This window comes from Rhinoraja longicauda, chromosome 18, assembly GCF_053455715.1.
Source record: "Rhinoraja longicauda isolate Sanriku21f chromosome 18, sRhiLon1.1, whole genome shotgun sequence".
NCBI lineage: Eukaryota > Metazoa > Chordata > Chondrichthyes > Rajiformes > Arhynchobatidae > Rhinoraja > Rhinoraja longicauda.
In genome coordinates, this window is record NC_135970.1 from 42,245,638 (window position 1) to 42,261,727 (window position 16,090).

The 16,090-nt window shown below is 45.5% G+C and overlaps 1 protein-coding gene across 2 annotated transcripts in view; it reads left to right on the forward strand.

Annotated features, from left to right (window-relative positions):
* The first annotated feature begins 1,525 nt into the window (after positions 1-1,525).
* Positions 1,526-16,090, forward strand: part of LOC144602445 (homeodomain-interacting protein kinase 3-like) — a 49,512-nt gene continuing 34,947 nt past the window's right edge. For both annotated transcript variants that reach the window (XM_078415591.1, XM_078415592.1), the window contains exon 1: positions 1,526-1,649. In XM_078415591.1, coding sequence (XP_078271717.1) covers positions 1,572-1,649 — 78 coding nt within the window. In that variant the 5' untranslated portion in view covers positions 1,526-1,571. The remainder of the gene's footprint in view (positions 1,650-16,090) is intronic.

The following is a 16,090-nucleotide window of genomic DNA, read 5'->3' on the forward strand; positions in this document are numbered from 1 at the left end:
TGTGGCACACGCAGTCCCTGGGAGGGTTGCAGAATGGAGAGACCAAGAGGTGGAGGTGCTTGGTTGCATGAAGCTAAGGACACAGAGCCCACTGAGGGTTGTGAAGAAGTCATTTGATATGTTTGCCTTCATAAGGATAGGGGAAGCAAAAAACTAGAGGGCACAGCTTGAAGGTGAGAGGGCAACGATGAAAAGAGGACATTACTCCTTCCCTGTCAGAAGCCATTATCTCCAGCCTTTGGTTGCCTTCACTAATCATGTCTGAGCCACTCCTCTCTCCTCCACCAATCCAGCCCACCTTACCTGGACCCACCTATCACATGCCAGTCCTTGCCTCCCCCCCCCCCCCCAACCTTTTGGCTGCCGACGATCGACATACAAACTTGTACCAGGCCTCCAGCCACACCCTAACCGATGGGTTTGCCCCTCATCACTGCTGATCGGGGAGCTCCCAAAGCCAAATTGCACACTCCTCCCTAATAGCTGCAATGGAACCTCAACCTGCTGAGGAAGAACATAGCAGAACAGTACAGCACAGAACAGGCCCTTCGGCCCACAATGCTTGTGCCCAACACAGCACAGAACAGGCCCTTCGGCCCACAATGCTTGTGCTCAACACAGTATAGAACAGGCCCTTCAGCCCACAATGCTTGTGCTCAAAACAGCACAGAACAGGCCCTTCGGCCCACAATGCTTGTGCCCAACGTGCTGCCAAGACCAACCTATCTCTGACTGCACATAGCCCACATTCATACATCCCCTGCAAGAAGAGTTGCAGAACAGACCCTGCATCTTGCCCTACGACAAGCATAGGACGCCACGGCACCAACCAGCAATTCAGCCTTGGTGATTGATTGCCAATCTATAATTGTCATAAAGTCACACAGCATGAAAACAGGCCCATCAGCCCGACTTGGCCACATCGACCAACATGCCCCATCTACACTAGTCCCACCTGCCTGCTTTTGGCCCATATCCCTTTAAACCTATCCTCTGCGTGTACCTGTCTAAATGTCTCTTAAACACTGCAATAGTCCCTGGCTCAACTACCTCCTCCGGCAGCTCGTTCCAGACACCCACCACCCTTTGTGTAAAAACGTTACCCCTCAGGTTCCCATTAAATCTTACGCACCTCACCTTTAAACCGATGTCTTCTGGTTCTCAATTTCCCCACTCTGGGCAAAGACTCTGCGTTTATCCGATCTGTTCCTCTCATGATTTTGTAAACCTCTATAAAATCATCCCTCATCCTCCTGTGCTCCAAGGAATAAAGCCCTAGCCATCCCAACCTCCCCCTCATAGCTCAGGCATCGAGTCCTGACAACATCCTGGTAAATCTTCTCTGAACCCTTTCAAGCTTGACAGCATCTTTTCTTTAACATGGTAACCGAAACATTGTCATTCTCCCTGTTCCTTTACAATTTATTTAGCATATGTTCCAAATTGTGACTTAATATGATATTTCTGTGCAGTTTTGGATTCCCCCTCCCTAATGAAACTTTGTATTTCCTTTGCTTTTTTCCAGAGCACCAGAGATTATTTTGGGTTTGCCATTTTGTGAAGCCATAGATATGTGGTCATTGGGGTGTGTGATTGCTGAGCTGTTTCTTGGATGGCCTTTGTACCCAGGAGCACTGGAATATGACCAGGTAAGGAGATCTTCTAATAATTTACACATGGCTGCATACTAACGCCAACCTTCAATTTGTCAAAACTAGTTTAGATAAGAGATACAGCGCAGAAACAGGTCCTTCGGCCCACCTGCTATCCCCGTACACTAACATGATCCTACACACACCGGGGACAATTTATAATCCACAGAAGCCAAATTAACCAACAAACCTGTACATCTTTGGAGTGTGGGAGGAAACCGGAGCACCCGGAGAAAACCCACGCAGTCACAGGGAGAACGTACAAACTCCAGACAGACAGCACCCACAATCAGGATTGCACTGGTCTCTGGTGCTATAAGGCAGCAACTCTACCGCTGTGCCACCGTGCCAACTGACCATGTTGTTGGTTGATTGAATTTGATGGTCTTGATAACTAGAAATGTAGGCAATAACATTTATGTTCCAACGTTTCCCCTTGAAGGAGGGGAAAGTTGTTCTACTCTTTTAAATATCACCTTCTTTGTAGATGAACAGAGAATAGTATTTTGATCTTGGGTCAAATGATCTGCAAACCAAGATAAACAGAAGATTAGTTATCCGAGATAATAAGGTTGCTTTAATGAATTAAACTCAAAGCAGTAGAATGTTTGATCTGTAATATTAGGATGGGAAAAAGCTGACTCAAAGAAAGAAAAATACTTTCATTTTTACATGTCCTTCATAATGTCCCAAAATTCCAACCTGTGAAGTAATTACTGAAATGCTTTTTGTAGACTCAAGGACTGCAGATGCTGGTTTACAAAGAAAAGCAGAAAGTGCTGGAGTAACTCATCGGGTCAGGCAGCATAGGTGACATTTTGGGTCGGGACTCTTCTTCAGACTGATTGGAATGGGGGGAGGAAAGCTGGAAAGGAAATGGGGGGGTGGGACAAAGCCTGGTAGGAGTGATAGGTGGATAGGTAGACAGTCGGAAACTTTTTTCCAGGTTGGATGCCTGGATGGCATAACTTTAAGCTGAGAGGGGCAACGTTTAAAGGAGAACGGCCCGGACAGAGTGGATGTGGAGAGGATGTTTCCACCAGTGGGAGAGTCTAGGACCAGAGGGCACAGCCTCAGAATTAAAGGACGTTCTTTTCGGAAGGAGATGAGGAGGAATTTCTTTAGTCAGAGAGTGGTGAAGCTGTGGAATTCTTTGCCACAGAAGGCTGTGGAGACCAAGTCAGTGGATATTTTTAAGGCAGAGATAGATAGATTCTTGATTAGTACGGGCGTCAGATGTTATGGGGAGAAGGCAGGAGAATGGGGTTAGGAGGGAGAGATAGAATCAACCATAATTGATTGGCAAAGTAGACTAGATGGGCCGATTGTCCTAATTGCACCTATCACTTATGAACATATGCAGACCAAGATTGAGACGGAGGGTGGTGGATGCCTGGAAGGTGCTGCCAGGGGTGGTAGTCAAGGGAGATATGGTAGTATTGTTTAAGAGACCTTTACACAGGCACTTGGATATGGAGGGATGTGGACCTTGCCATCAAGGGCCGAAGGGCCTGTGCTGTACGGCTCTATGTTAAGATGTATTATCCTTCCACAGGGAGAGCAGATTCACAGCTTTCTTAACTATTCATTCATTACTTGCATTTGGATACTTGTGACAAATACTGAACTCTCATTTTAAGTTAAAAGCAAAAATTGCTGGAAATACTTGGTTCCTGTTTTGTTTCAGATTTTCAGAATCTGCAGGTTTTTGTTGTTTTCTAATCTGCGGGAATCGTGAAAAAAGCAGATGGGTAATGCCACGTGTGTTTATTATAACATTCGGTTTCAATCCACAATCGTGGCTTTCAGAAAACTCAGCAATTTTATTTTAAATAGAAAGTTAAAATGTTCCTTTGAAACTGTATTTTGTAGCATATAAAGTTGTGTAAACCAAAATGCCACAAAGGAATTGCGGATGAATTATTAAATAGAGAGCCTGTCTTTCTGTAACACTTTACAGGAACTGAGGACATCTCAAGGCACTTTTGAAGTTTAATCACGTTGTAGTTTTATTTAGTTTGGTTTAGAGACACAGCGCAGAAACAAGCCCTTCGGCCCACCGAGTCCGCGCCGACCATCGATCCCCGCACACAAACACTATCCTACACACTAGGGACAATTTACAATTTTACTGAAGCCAATTAACCTACAAACCTGCGCGTCTTTGGAGTGTGGGAGGAAACTGGAGCACCCGGAGAAAACCCACACAGGTCACAAACTCCATACAGACAGCACCTGTTGTCAGGATCGAACCCGGGTCTCTGGCGCTGTAAGGCAGCAACTCTATCGCTGCGCCACCGTGCCGCCCTAAAGCAGTTATAATGGGAATGCAGAAACCACATTGACTGATGTTATTGATGGGTGACCAGCAAACATCCTCAAAGTAATGATGGTGGACGTACAAAAAAAATCCATTGCCAATCATTTGAAATATAGCTGGAGTACTCCCTTCCTGAGAGTCGGATTAATTCCTGTTGTAGCTGATTTGTCAAATGTGGAGAGTAAAATCAAAGAAAATTTAAAGATATAAAATGTAATATACAGAGAAATAGCAGGAGGTGTTTGGAATCAAGATGGCGGCCGGTGTGTGGAGAGAATGGGGTGCAGCTTCTCAATGAATATTTTGCCTGTGTGTTTTCACAAATGAGGGGGCGATGCTGTGGATATAATTAGGGAGGATGACTGTGAAGTATTGCAAGGGATAAAAGCAGTGAAAGTTGGCAACTCCATAAGTAAATAACTCGCCAGGCCCAAATGACACAGGCTATTAAAAGAAGAGAGGGAGAAAATTCATCGTTCCTTTCTTCCTTTGACATAATGATTTAGATATAGATTTAAATGCAAGTGTAGCTTTAGTTCAGTTTATTAGTGTCATGAATACCGATGTACAGTGAAAAGATTTTGTTTGCGTGCCATGCAGTCCAAGAAAAGACGATACATGAACACATTCAAGTGTCCACAGTGCACAAACAAAGAATAGAGGAGACAGCATCTGGGGAGATAAATGATGGATGGAGTTTGCAGATGGAAGAACTGTGGCAGCGAAGAAGAAAGCTTTAGTGAAAAAGAATATAGATGGTCGGGTGGTGAATGGAATTCGGTCAAAAGATTGTAAGATTAATATTTTTTTGGGGGGGTGCCAGATGGCAGGGAATACATCACAAACAGAATATTAAATGATTTTGAGGAACAAACTATCTTGCATGTACAGCCACGATTCCTTAAAGGTAGCAGGACAGGTGAGTAAGATTGTTTAAAGGGCACGTGGTGTGTCTTTATTTTGTAGCCAAGGCATGGAAAATAAGAGCAGAGGTTATGAGATGATTGGAAATATTGGATACCCCATAGCTCAGGAATCAAGGACCAGGGGACACAGGGTTAAGGTGAAGGAGAAAAGATTTAATATGAATCTGAGGGGTAACTTTTTCACACAGAGGGTGGTGGGTGCATGGAACAAGCTGCCAGAGCAGGTAGTTGAGGCTGAGACTATCCCAACATTTAAGAAACAGTTGGACAGGTACATGGATAGGACAGGTTTGGAGGGATATGGACCAAATGCTGGCAGGTGGGACTAGTGAGGCTGGGACATGTTGGCCAGTGTGGGCAAGTTGGGCCGATGGGCTTGTTTCCACGTTGTATCACTCGAAGAGATGAATACTGGCTGTAATTTTGTCCACCATCTTACAGGAAAGAGGGCGGAGGAGATTTCCACGGTTGTTACTTTGGTTGGAACATTAAAGTTGCTGGGAATGATTGCAGCTGCAGTTGTTTTCTTTGCTTCAGCAGAGGCTGGGGGAGAGTTAATTGAAGTGTACAAAATTACGAGAAACTAGCTAGAGTAAATAAGAAGGGTCTATTTCCCTTGGCAGAGGACTCAAAAACTGGGGACAGAAGTTTTTTAAAGTAATTAGTGGAAGGATTAGAGGGGGAGATGATTAGAGGAGTAATTAGAAATATTTCCACCCAACAGGCCCCTGAGGTCTGGAGTTCACTGGCTGGTGGCAGAAGCCATCGTCAAATTTCAGAAGTGCCCTTAAAGAAGCCGGGATCTTCAGAGCCACAGAACCAGGCGTAGTGATTACTGGGCAGTTCTTCAACTGACAACATGGGTCAAATGGCTCCCCTTGTTTTAAATTTTAAATGGTTCACCACACACTTTAACCATCCAGTTAACCAGCCTGAAGAAAGGACCTTCTCCGGAGAACCCCCTGTCTACCCCTACCACGGATACAGCTTTATTCACCGAAGCCCTCCAGCCTTTTGTTGTCGGCCCTCGTTAAGCCCAGTTACAATGTGAGTGGTCGCTGCCACCTGTGGGTCTCTTGCATTGTTCCACAGGCCCTGCACACCATTTGGCATTATAATGCAAGGTTATCTTGCATTGTTCCACAGGCCCTGCACACCATTTGGCATTATAATGCAAGGCCTGCTCGTGACCATCACAAGTATGGAGCACAAATCAAATTTACCCGCATTCTACTTCAAAATGGTGAGTTATACAGGAGGTTTTCTACGCCGTGATAAAAATACAAGCAGTTGTCCTTACTGGATTAACTGCTCTTAAATCCAACTCGGCTCTGCAATTGGAAAACCTCTGGCAACCGCAGCAGTGGCAACAGCTTCAGGAAATAGTTTACGACCCTTAAAGTAAATACCTGCTTGACTAAACTGATAGCTTTGGTGTTGTAAATATTTTTCGCCTCAGCCATAAATCCTTTTCATTTGCAGCCAACTGATTGTCCTGCTTGGCTGGAAAATGAGTTAAAAAATATATATATTTCTGGCAGTTCATGGCTAAGTAATCCAGCTCTTAATTCCCTCTTCTGCTCCATGATGGTCATTAAAGCACTTTAACGCAGTTTGGCCCAGGCTGAAGACAGACACAAACAAACACACACACACACACACACACACACACACACACACACACACACACACACACACACACACACACACACACACACACACACACACACACCCACACACACACACACCCACACACACACACACACACACACACACACCCACACACACACACACACACACACCCACACCCACACACACACACACACCCCCACACACACACACACACACACGCATATACACACATATACATGAACACACGCACATAGATAAATACACACATACACTGAAACATATCTACATACATACACACACACATACATGTATACACACACATGCACTGATACACACACACCATTGCCCTTGTTTTCATTCTGTGCTCAGTTCAGAAAAAGCCTTAAATGGATGAGGACACACATGCCGTCTCGCTCTGCCCTTCGAGGCCTGGCCTCTGACATGCGAATCCTAGCCAAGCAGCTTGGCCCTTCACTGCGAGATCCTCACAATTCTGTGTAAAGGTTCCATGTCGCACCCAGTGCCAGAATTCAAAAAAAGCCATCCCTAAATAGCAGGGCGATTGCAGTGGGAGTTCCACCTGCTTTCCAGTAGCATGCACGTGCTTCTAACCCAGCAACTGCTTTGTTTGGCTCAGGGAAGCTGCCTGGTGTGAAGGGGAAAATCGACTGGGACTGAAACTGCTTTGTTTCACCGTTGATCTGGTGGAGGGGTTTGGTCTGCGACCCACAACTGGGTTTATGACATGGGCTCATTTGCCCTTCACTGCCGAGTGGCTGGTCACAAGGAGTGTGATATCTGGGCTTGATATGCATGCTCCAGTTATTCAGCAACCTCGTGGACCGCTCGTCCAAAATAGGCTCTCATTACTTCACAGCAGCAGAAGGTATTTTTAAGCAAGCCTACGTTCTCATCTGATGCTCTCCACTTTCATGTGGACGGAGCAAAAGGAACTCAGCGTCAGGGAGGCTATGTTAGGTGACGTCCTGCCTGTGTAGGAAATTTCCATGGAGCTTCCTCAGTGCTTCGTTCAGCTTGGTTTAAGACAGCGTGGAAACAGGCCCTTTGGCCCACCAACTCCACGCCAACCATTGGACCACCCGTTCACAGCAGTTCTATGTTACCCTGCTTGATTAGAGAATTATAGAGGCCAATTAACCTATAAACCTGCACAACTTTAGGATACGGGAGGAAAGCTGGGTAGCCCACAAGATCACAGAGTGTACGTGCAAACTCCGTACAGACAGCACCCGAGGTCAGGATCGAACCCAGGTCTCTGGCACTCAATGTATTGTGTAGTCACTGTAATTTGATGCTGCAATTTGTTTTGCATAAGTCGCTCAGGGCAATATCTAAATTTGTGATCTTTTCAATATGATTTGTTTGTAAAATTGAGTATGGTGTGGAACTTGATCCTTACCACCTGTCAGGAGATCAGAGTATCTGGGAGTTCTTCAAAAGCAACTGTGAAGTATAATAGAGGTTTAGAGGGCCACATCAAAGACAAACACACAGCTTTGGAGCAAGGGAGCACATGGATAAGACGAGAATGTATAACTTCTTTTAACTCACTTATTCAAATAGTTTTATAAATTTACATCACCTCTCTGGCTCCGACCCCACCCTCTCTGATCACTTAGCCATCACCATGTCTGTCAACATTCCCACCCCAGCTCCAAGGCAAAAACGCAAAATCAACTTCCGTAAGCTGAACTCGTTTCACCAACCTCGCTCTCATCCTCCCTCTCTGAAATAATGTCCGCCTCTCCCTTCGTTGACCTCCACAGCCCCTCTGACCTCACTGACTACTACAACCACACTCTCTCCTCCTGCCTCGACCAGCTTGCACCTACAAAAACCAAAACAGTTTCCTTCACCCACTCTGCTCCCTGGTTTACCCCTGAACTCCGCATGATGAAAACCCATGCCCGCCAACTTGAAAGACTCCGCAACAAAACAGGTCTCACAATTCACTCCCAAGCCTACAAAGACCACCTGCAGCACTACAAAGATGCCCTCTCCCGTGCCCACTCCACCTACTACTCTCAAATAATTCACTCTGGCTCCGGAAACCCCAAAACACTCTTCTCTACAATAAACAAACTCCTCAGCCCCCTGGACACCATCTCCCAATCATTCACAGTTGACAAATGCACCACTTTCCTTTCATTCTTCCAAAGCAAAATAGACAGCATCTACAGCACCTTAACCACCAACGCACCTGCTCCCCCTCAAACCACCTGCCCCCCCCTTATCCTGTCAACCCCTGCCTCAGTTCTCCCCAGTCTCCACCACCGACCTCTCTGACCTCTTCACAGGAATAAAAACTGCCACCTGCTCTCTGGACCCCATCCCCTCCAGCTTTGTCAAGGCCTGCCTTCCTGCTCTCTCTCCACTTATCACTGCAACAATAAACTCCTCCCTGTCCACTGGCATCGTCCCGCCATCCCTCAAAATCGCTGCTGTCACCCCCATTCTGAAAAAACCTGGACTCAACCCTGACACCCCAAACAACTTCAGACCAATCTCCAACCTACCCTTTCTGTCCAAAGTTTTGGGACGTGCTGTAGCTTCCCAACTCAAATACCACCTCTCTACCAATAACCTGTATGAAACTTTCCAATCCGGATTCCGCTCCAACCACTGTACTGAAACTGCGCTCCTCAAAATCACAAACGACCTTTTCCTCTCCTCCGACGCTGGCAACCTCAACATCCTCATCCTACTTGACCTCAGCGCCGCCTTTGACACCATAAATCACTCCATTCTCCTCACCCGACTTGAAACCTCCTTTAACATCACCGGCACAGCCCTATCCTGGTTCAAATCTTACCTCTCTGACAGGCACCAGTTCATCTCCATTAACAACTGTAAAACAAGGCTCAGTCCTTGGCCCCCTCCTCTTCATCCTCTACCTGTTCCCCCTTGGTCAATTAATCCGCCGTCATGGTCTCAAGTTCCACTGCTTCGCCGATGATATCCAGCTCCTCATCTCCACCAAGTCAATCTCCACCACCACACATTCTACACTGACAAACTGCATCACTGAAATAAAATCTTGGCTTCAATCAAATTTCCTCAAACTCAACTGCAACAAATCTGAAATCATCATCATTGGTCCAAAAACGCTCACCAAATCCACCCAAAACTTCATCCTCAATATTGATGGTCTCCCAGTATCCACCTCCCCTCAAATCCGGAATCTTGGAATCATCTTTGATCAAACCCTCTCCTTCGACAAACACATCAAACACATCACAAAGACAGCCTTCTTCCACCTCAAAAACATTGCCCGTCTCCGTCCATCCCTCTCCTCCACAGCTGCAGAAACCCTCATCCACGCCTTCATCACCTCCCGTCTGGACTACTGCAACAGCCTCCTCTATGGCGCACCCTCAAAAATCATCAGTAAACTTCAATACATTCAAAACTCCGCTGCCCGTCTACTCACCCACACCCCGATCCGTGACCATATCACCCCCGTCCTTTACAAACTCCACTGGCTCCCCATCCCCCAGAGAATCCAGTACAAAATCCTCCTCATGACCTACAAAGCCCTCCATAACCTGGCCCCATCCTACCTGACTGACCTCCTCCACAGGCACACTCCCACCTGCACCCTCCGTCCGCTCTGCTGCTGCCAATCTCCTATCCCCCCCCATCCGGACTAAACTCAGATCCTGGGGGGACAGGGCTTTCTCCATCGCTGCTCCCACCCTATGGAACTCACTACCCCAAACCGTCAGAGACTCCTCCTCACTCACCACATTCAAAACATCACTGAAGTCTCACCTGTTCAGTACTGCCTTCAACCACTGAAGGTCACCTCACCTTCTGTCTCCTTTCTCTGTTCGTTTAGTTATTTATCTATTTATTCACTTCCCTATGTTCTTTAAATCCCTGTAAAGCGTCTTTGAGTGTTTGAAAAGCGCTATATAAATGTAATGCATTATTATTATTATTATTATTATAAATCCGATAGAAGAGAAAAAGGTGGGTCACTCAGCTCGTCTGCAGGCTGTTTAAATTAGTTATCAATTAGTTCCACTGCCACAGATTCGTGTTAAGGGTGTTTAATTGCAATATGCACCAACTGCACAACAATGAAGTCCTTGCGTCCGTAAACACAATACACATATCAACATATAATGATATAAAAATACAATTAAAGTAATTATTAAACAATACTAGGTGGTCATAATAGTGCAATACTGAAGTCCAGAGTACAGGCAAAGACACAGTCCATAGAAGGGTGCTAGGGATATGGAGCAAGCTGCCAGTGGAGGTAGGTGAGGCAAGTATTATATCGCAGCTTTGGAGCTTAATTAGCCTCTGTAAATTTCCTCTAGCCTGCAGCGTGGATGGGAAAGTGGGATAACATGGAACTATTCGGGCGGGTACATGGATAGGAACGTGATATGGGCCAGTGGTGGGCAAATGGGACAAGCTTTGTCGGGGCACCTTGGTCGGCATGGACGGATCGGGTCGTCAGGCCTGGTTCTGTGTTGACTCTGTGACCCTCTAAGATTATGGTTGTTGAGATTAATGTTGTATCATGTTGAAGAGCCTGATGGTCGCTTGAACCTGATACTCCACACGTAACATAGCTCAGCAATTTTTCCATTTTCCACTGTCCTTTTGAATCGCCTTCCATCAACCATTCAGGAAATGTGCTTGATGTTCATGGCATCTCGTAATTTTGAACAACTTCATCAAATTTTCTTTGAACCTATAAAACAAAACAATAGCAGAGATTAACAACTTGGAAACAGGCTCTTCTGCCCATCTAGTTGGCGTTGTGGACTAGTCCCAGTTGCCTGTATTTGGCCCATGGCCCTCTAAACCATTACTATCCATATATCTGTCCAAATGGCTTTTGAAAATAGACATCTCATCATCATCATCATCAAACCCTTTATTTTTGATGCTGTGCCATCTAATTAATCAAAAATCATTAACCATTGTTTCCTGTCCTTTTGGATATTTTATTTCATCCATATAAAATGATACACATGACCAGAACAGCTGGATCCCATCAGATTTGCAGATGCTGGAAATCTGTACTAAAACATAATGCTTGAAACTCGCAGGAGTCTCGGTAGCATCTGTGAACCTTGTATTGTCCTCTATGCACCCATACTCCGGTGCCCAACGGCAGTAGGTGTGGGAGGAGTACAAAGTGAAGATTGGAGGGGAAAGGACTGGCTTCATTCAGTAACACGGCTAATTCCTTCTCATGCAAGGGGAAACATTGGAAGCCAGCATATTGATACATTGGCATGCAGCAGTTGTAAGTAGAGGGACAACTCACAAGAGCAGCTCAAAAATTACCACACCCTGGAATTAGTGTGGGAGGTAGAAAGGAGGAAGATTGGGCCTGGGATACTGAGGGAGAACATTCTCTGGGCAGTTTGTTAGGCAGAACCTTGACATATCATCTCACCTAAAAGCTCAAAGTGGAATTCAAGCAGGGAAGTGAGGTTAGAGTTTGAGGAAAAGAGTTGGAAACCTGTGGTGCAGGTGGTGGACCTGCTGTCTCACAGTGCCGGAACCTCAGGTACTGTCTGTGTGGAGTTTGCATGTTCTCCCTGTGACCCCGTGCATTTCCTCCCTCCGGGTACTCCAGTTTCCTCTCCCCATCCCAAAGACATGTGGTTACTTTGCCTCTAAATTGTCCCCAGTGTGCAGGGAGTGGATGGAAAAAGTGTGTTAACATTGAACTACGTGAACAGGTGATCGATGTTTCCATGTTGTATCTTTAAACCAAACTAAATATAAGTGAGAATTTGGCAAACCCGTGAAAATTGAAAACAGAAAATCAATCCATTTGAGTTTTATGAGTTGCCATTTTCATTTTCTGAAGCAGCATGAAATAGTTCCACTGCTCCTTGAAGTAATCTTGCTCCAAATCTCCTCAGCCAGACAGCAGTTACTGCCTTATTAGTTGAAAGTGCTTTCAAGTAGAAAGACCAATTCCACTTGGATCAGATTCCAAAAGCTGAAAACCTTTTTGTATTATTGTAAAGGAAGCTTTACTTTGTAAACATTTGTATCTCGTGGTGGCTAAGGAGAGGGCTGAGCCATGAAGTGAGAAACTTGGAAGTGACAGGCATTTGAAAATTGATAATGCAGGCTTGAAGCAGATAGATGTGGGTTTCATTTCATGATTCATTGAGTTTAGGTGACGTAAGTCAGTGGTGAGATCAGTCCTGGCTCCATTCTTGTTTCTATAACCACTATTCTGTGACTTTTAGGCCTTGAAATGTCATTCTTCTCATCTGACGATGACTTTTGTTGCTGCAATGTGGGGCGGTGCAGTGACGCAGCTAGCAGTGCTGCTGTGATATATCCATCAGCCCAGGTTCAATCCTGACCTCAGACCTGCCTGGAGTTCTGCCCTGCAGAGATGCAGCGTGGAAACAGGTCCTTCGGCCCATCGAGTCCGTGCCGACCAGTGATCACCCCGTACACTAACACTATCCTACACACACTAGGAACAATTTACAATTTTACCGAAGCCAATTAACCTACAAACTTGTTTCCTCTCACCCTTTGGAGGGTGGGAAGAAACCGGAGCACCCGGAGAAAACTCACACGGCCACAGGGAGAACATACAAACTCCGTACAGGCAGCACCCGCAGTCAGGATTGAACCCAGGTCTCTGGTGCTGTGAGGCAGCAGCTCTACCACTATGCCACCCTAGGCTAGGAGCTGGCATAGATCCAATGGGCCAAGGAGCTTCATTCTTTGTTGTAACAGGTCACCCTACAGTTCTCTAGTTTTCGCCCACATCCTAAAGACAAAATAGGTTGGTGAGTTAATTAATTGATCACTAAATTTTCCTGTGTCAGGGAATGCTAGAATTTGAACTAGTATACGGATGATTGATGGTTGGCGTGGATTTGGTGGGCCGAAGGGCCCTGTATCTTTCAAAACGCTAATAGAAAAGATGGTTGTTTCGTCCCCTGAACCACTGAAACAAGCAAATGCGACCTTGCTTAACGTCTGACAGTGGGTGGACTGGACTGAGGGGGTGCGTTAGACTTATGTGCTCAATCCACTGGAGTAGAACCCAGTGACTGAGAGGCAAGAGGTATCGATGGAGCCAAGCTGACATTTGACATGCCTGGTTGAAGAAGGCTTTTCTGGGAGTAATGTTTGGATGTGAGCTGTGTTCAGCCTAGTGTGGGATTCATGCACAGCCCAATGGCCAGACTTCTTAGCTCTTGAGAGGACAAAAAGACTTTGGAAAGGTCCAGCGCACTTATTGTGAAGCAAACAATATATTACCGAGCGAATTGTTTCTTAAAAATGCCATAAATACATAATAGTTTGTAAGCTGCCGAGCATGCGTGTTCTGATGGACATGTTGAAAGGCTTCCAAATACTTCGTAGCCATTGTGGTGGCTGAGCCCATCGATGGGTGACTGAGAAACAACAGAGACCAGGTTGGCTTGCAGGTCCTTGCTTGCCCTTTACTCCAGCCTTGTGTCACTTCACGGTGGCGCAGCGGTAGAGTTGTAGCCTTACAGCGCCAGAGACCCGGGTTCGATCCTGACTACGTGTGCTTGTCTGTACGGAGTTTGTGCATTCTCCCCGTGACCTGCGTGGGTTTTCCCCAGGAGCTCCGGTTTCTTCCCACACTTCAAAGACATACAGGTCACCATTGATGGCTGATTTTCCATGGACCTCATCCCCTCTGCTGTTCCATTTTCCCATGTATGAAGTGCAAACAAAGCACCAGCATCCATTCCCAAGTGATAGAATGGAGACGCAAAGAACCCACAGCCCACTGGTCAGGAGTTGAGGTGTTCTGGTCTCCCTGTTACAAATAAATAGCATAATGAAGATATTGAAGCAAGTGCAATCTACCAGATTGATACCACAGTTGAGAAGTTACGCCTCACAAGAATGATAAAAAACCCAGAGCACTTATTTTCCAGAAAAGACCACAAACTGTAAAGGATTAAAAGCATCAAAAACACTGCAAGTGAAATAAAAAACAGAAACTGCACAGATGCTCAGCAGGTTAGGCAGCATCTGTGAGGAGAGAAACCGAATCAATGTTTAAAGTCAGTGGTGTGATTTTATTGAAGTCTACAAGATTATGAAGTAGTTCGAAGTTTTAATATCACTGCGGCACCTTGGAATTTGGATTTTTACGTAAAGGGAAAGTCAGAATTGAGATTGGTGACTGGCAAACTATTGCAAAAACCCACCTCTTCACTCATGTTCCTCGAGCGAAGAAATCTATTGTCCTTCATAAGTTCATAAGTTGTCGGAGCACAATGTAGTCATTCGGCCCTTCAAGTCTACTCCGCCACTCAATCATGGATGATCTATCTTTCCCTCTCAACCACATTCTCCTGCCTTCTCCCCACAACCTCTGACATCCGTGCTAATCACGAATCTGTCAATCTCCGCCTTAAAAATATCCATTGACTTGGCCTCCACAGCCTTCTGTGTTCTTTCATTCTGAGACTACGACCTCTGGTCCGACTCTCGCTCTCATGGAAACATCCTCTCCACATCCACTCTATCCAGGCGTCTCACTAGTCCTTAACCAGTATGGTCTGCACCTGACCCCAGACAGACACACCGATTGTAACTCATGTTATATTACCTTTCAAGTTGAAGAAAAAAAGAAATTGCTAGTAAATGCTGACCTTGCCGGTAAGATCAACAGCACTAGATTGAATTTTTAAAAATCTAAACAAAAAGGTATTGGAAATAAACCCAATTCATAGCATGAATGCCAATCTGTCTACCACAGGGAATAGTGGAGGGGAATTGCATGAATTTGGTTTTGGGTGCAGCCCGGTCGCCATTCAGGAAAGATACCTTAGATAGACACAAAATACTGGAGTAACTCAGCGGGACAGGCAGCATCTCTGGAGAGAAGGAATGGGTGACGTTTCCCTCTGCCCTGACTCACAGTCTGAAGAAGGGTCTCGACCTGAAACATCACGCATTCCTTCTCTCCAGAGGTGCTGCCTGTCCCGCTGAGTTACTCCAGCATTTTGTGTATCTTCAGTGTAAACCGTCATCTGCAGTTCCTTCCTACACAGTAGAGATACTTTGATGAGTTTAAATGAAGACAAATGGGTGGAAAAGTGGAAAGCATGACCTTCAACAGGGCCGAATGGCCTGTTTCACTTTTAATTTCCATGTAATATTTTGTAAGAAGATACCAAGGTATATCCAGGCACTTTTCATGTTGCAAAATACTTCAGCACTGACCCACAGATTTCTAAGTTTATAATTTCTATGTATAAACTTGACCACCCTGCATGTGACAGGAGCGCCAAGTGAGATGATGCAATTTGCTGGACAGAGCAATTGAATACCAACTAGGCGAACGTACGGAATTCAAATCTTTGCTTGATTTGATGGTGTAATTGTCAGATTTGGTACCCTTACCTCATTTCCCAATACTCTGGTTTGTAATCCCATCTATACTGAGTGCAGCATGTTCTGGCCTGTTTACAACAGATTTCACAATCCACAAAGCTCCTTGATGGCGTACAGAATTCATTAAGTGCTCCCAGGACACATGAATT